Source organism: Eucyclogobius newberryi, unplaced genomic scaffold, assembly GCF_026437365.1.
Source record: "Eucyclogobius newberryi isolate DKJ021-1_F unplaced genomic scaffold, fEucNew1.0.hap1 SCAF_22, whole genome shotgun sequence".
Taxonomy (NCBI): Eukaryota; Metazoa; Chordata; class Actinopteri; order Gobiiformes; family Gobiidae; genus Eucyclogobius; species Eucyclogobius newberryi.
The window spans coordinates 22714051-22717965 of NW_027315857.1; the positions used below are offsets into that span (position 1 = coordinate 22714051).

Genomic DNA, 3915 nt, shown 5'->3' on the forward strand with positions numbered 1-3915 from the left:
TTAGGGTTTGGGTTAAGGTTAGGGTTAAGGTTAGGGTTAAGGTTAGGGTTAAGGTTAGGGTTAAGGTTAGGGTTTGGGTTAAGGTTAGGGTTAAGGTTAGGGTTAAGGTTAGGGTTTGGGTTAAGGTTAGGGTTAAGGTTAGGGTTAAGGTTAGGGTTAAGGTTAGGGTTAAGGTTAGGGTTAAGGTTAGGGTTAAGGTTAGGGTTAAGGTTAGGGTTAGGGTTAAGGTTAGGGTTAGGGTTTGGGTTAAGGTTAGGGTTAAGGTTAGGGTTTGGGTTAAGGTTAGGGTTAAGGTTAGGGTTAAGGTTAGGGTTAAGGTTAGGGTTAAGGTTAGGGTTAGGGTTAGGGTTAGGGTTAGCCATGAGGCTATAAGGGAAGTGCCATTTGACCGCGCTGCAACTCTCCAGCCACGACCATAATTCTATATTGTCTGTATAAATAGATAAATAAATGAAAGTCCCTCCTGTGTCCTCAGGGGAAGGCGTTGGGTCAGATGCTGCTGGACCTGAAGCTCCGAGGTTTGCCCGACCTGAAATCTCTGGTGGACGACGACGACTACTAAATCAAGTCACGTTCCCCGCGTTGTCGTCACGGGAACGGCCAGCGGAGGCGGACCGAGCGACACCTTCTCTGACCATGTTGTAGTGGTTGTTACTCAAAGCTCGACTGATTCACGAACGTTCGAGTAAAAGTGTGTCAAAGAAATGGTTTTAGATCACGCTTTAGAGTGATCTGCACGTACTGTATGTGATGCCAGAATAATGTGTCTTATTAGAGTTTAGGGGCCGCCACAAATATGTCCAATACACGCATGTCCTCAGCGGGTTATGTCCACGTGACCGAGGGCAACTCACTTTAGCTGCTCATCGTCATAACAACAACAGAAACAATCATCATCATAAATCATTATAATTATTAATCATAAATCATTATCATAAATAATGATACAAAATCAAAAATAATCGTCAGAATTCATTATCATAAATCATCAAAATCATCATAAATCATTCAATAATACATCATAAAAAATCATCATCATAAATCATTAGAAATCGTCATATATCATCATGAAAAAATCATGAATAATAATTAAATCATCATAAATCAATAATGAATTATCATCAACGTTGTTGTTTTTAATGGCGTCTGACACCAAAACTGCCACCTGCATGTACACGCAGTACACGCAGATGACGTGTACTGACATCACATCATAAATATAATAATACATCTGCATAAATAATCATAATAATAAAGCATCATAAATCATCATCATAATCATGGTAAAGGCTTCTTATTGGCCGAGACTCACGCGTACAGTTAAACAGGCCCCGCCCTCCTTTGGAAACGTGACGTCACATTGTTGATTCCGTGAACGCAGCCGACTCGTCCAAGTGCATTAGAAGATGAGATGAGACTTTATTTGTCCCACAATGGGGAAATTCCAGTGTTGCATCACAGAGTAGGTACAGAAGTAAATAATAAGAACAGATAACTTATAGAAAACTCTTGTAGAAACACTCTTATACTCTTAATAAAAATAGTAATAACACTCTTATTTACAGCTATTATAGGGACAGAGAAGTACTGTGTATTTGAAGTACCGTGTATTTGAAGTACCGTGCATCTGAAGTACCGTGCATCTGAAGTACTGTGTATTTGAAGTACCGTGTATCTGAAGTACCGTGTATTTTAAGTACCGTGTATTTTAAGTACCGTGTATTTTAAGTACCGTGCATCTGAAGTACTGTGCATCTGAAGTACCGTGCATCTGAAGTACCGTGCATCTGAAGTACCGTGCATCTGAAGTACCGTGCATCTGAAGTACCGTGCATCTGAAGTACCGTGCATCTGAAGTACCGTGCATCTGAAGTACCGTGTATTTGAAGTACTGTGTATTTGAAGTACTGTACGTCCTCTGTTGCAGTCCGCGCACAGATAAATCCGTCGTCGCGCTCGACCGAACGCGTCACACAGTCTAACCGTGCGGTCGGTGCAGAACGGCCGCCACGCCGCCGTCCTCGCGTCCCGGGGCGGCCGTGGCAACAGTGCCAAACGGGGTGTGGGCGGAGGAAAAAGCCTTTTGTTCCTTTTCTTTTTTTGGGGGGGGAGATTCCGAACGTCTGGTGTGGATTTGAGTCGAGCCGGGGTCAGCGCCGAGAGGGCAAAGGTCAGGAGGAACAGGAAGTGTTTGGGTTTCAGGTGTCGAGAGAAAGGACCCTTTGAATGTTGTCAACGGCCACGCGACCGACTTTAAATGTCCAGAAACACTCCACAGACAAAAGAGTCGGAAAAATTAACCGAAAATAAAGACGACTGCAAAAATAACAAATACAATACAAATGTCTCTTGTATGTCTAAGTTTATGTCTAAAATACTCGGTGCTTTTCAGAATCCTAAATCCTGCTCATTGTTGTGATTTAACGAGAATATGTTCAATAAATGTGTAAATTCTGTGCATATTTTTTAACACTGCAAAAAAAATAAAACGTGTGTTAATGAGTTGAATCCAGAATATTTGTTTCCTTTTTTCTTGATCGGTCTGTTCGCGTCAGCGTACGTCACAGATCGTTTCTACGGGAAGCGACGAGCGTTCACGTTCTGTACTTGTTATAAACTTGTTATAAACATTGTTCACAAACGTGGCCTGAAAAGTGTCATTTCTGCCAATAACGTCTCAGAACACTTATACGGCTTTTTTACGACTTTACGCGCCTTTAACGGCCAAAGACCTTCATCAAAGTGAGCAATAAAAGCTCAAAATCACTTACAATTGTAATTAATATTTAGACACGCAGAAGAGTTCATTCTGTTCAGCCTGCGCTAATCACAATGCTAATCATTAGCATGTGCTACATCACGCACATTTGTGTAGTAGTAGTAGTAGTAGTAGTTGAAGCTTGTAGTAGTAGTAGTAGTAGTAGTAGTAGTAGTTGAAGCTTGTAGTAGTAGAAGCTTGTAGTAGTAGCTTGTAGTAGTAGTTGAAGCTTGTAGTAGTAGTAGTAGTAGTAGTAGTAGTTGAAGCTTGTAGTAGTAGAAGCTTGTAGTAGTAGCTTGTAGTAGTAGTTGAAGCTTGTAGTAGTAGTAGTAGTAGTAGTAGTAGTAGTAGTAGTTGTTGAAGCTTGTAGTAGTAGTAGCTTGTAGTAGTAGTTGAAGCTTATAGTAGTAGCTTGTAGTAGCTAGTAGTAGTAGTAGTAGTAGTAGTAGTTGAAGCTTGTAGTAGTAGTAGTAGTAGTAGTAGTTGAAGCTTGTAGTAGTAGAAGCTTGTAGTAGTAGTAGTAGTTGAAGCTTGTAGTAGTAGAAGCTTGTAGTAGTAGCTTGTAGTAGTAGTTGAAGCTTGTAGTAGTAGTAGTAGTAGTAGTAGTTGAAGCTTGTAGTAGTAGAAGCTTGTAGTAGTAGTAGTAGTAGTAGTTGAAGCTTGTAGTAGTAGAAGCTTGTAGTAGTAGTAGTAATAGTAGTTGAAGCTTGTAGTAGTAGAAGCTTGTAGTAGTAGCTTGTAGTAGTAGTTGAAGCTTGTAGTAGTAGTAGTAGTAGTAGTAGTAGTAGTAGTACCTTTCTTTTTTCTTGATCGGTCTGTTCGCGTCAGCGTACGTCACAGATCGTTTCTACGGGAAGCAACGAGCGTTCACGTTCTGTACTTGTTATAAACTTGTTATAAACTTGTTATAAACATTGTTCACAAACGTGGCCTGAAAAGTGTCATTTCTGCCAATAACGTCTCAGAACACTAGTAGTAGTAGTAGTAGTAGTAGTAGTAGTAGTAGTAGTAGTAGTAGTAGTAGTAGTAGCAGCAGCAGCAGCAGTAGTAGTAGTAGTAGCAGCAGCAGTAGTAGTAGTAGTAGTAGTAGTAGTAATAATAACTTTTATTTTATTTTATTTTTTATATAGCGCTTTTCAGTGACCCAAAGACGCTGA

The 3915-nt window shown here is 40.4% G+C and overlaps 1 protein-coding gene across 1 annotated transcript in view; it reads left to right on the forward strand.

Annotated features, from left to right (window-relative positions):
- The window catches only part of LOC140371695 (uncharacterized), a 15381-nt gene extending 12879 nt beyond the window's left edge, over positions 1–2502 (forward strand). The window contains exon 9 of the mRNA XM_072458881.1: positions 476–2502. Coding sequence (XP_072314982.1) covers positions 476–562 — 87 coding nt within the window. The 3' untranslated portion in view covers positions 563–2502. The remainder of the gene's footprint in view (positions 1–475) is intronic.
- Positions 2503–3915: the final 1413 nt, after the last annotated feature.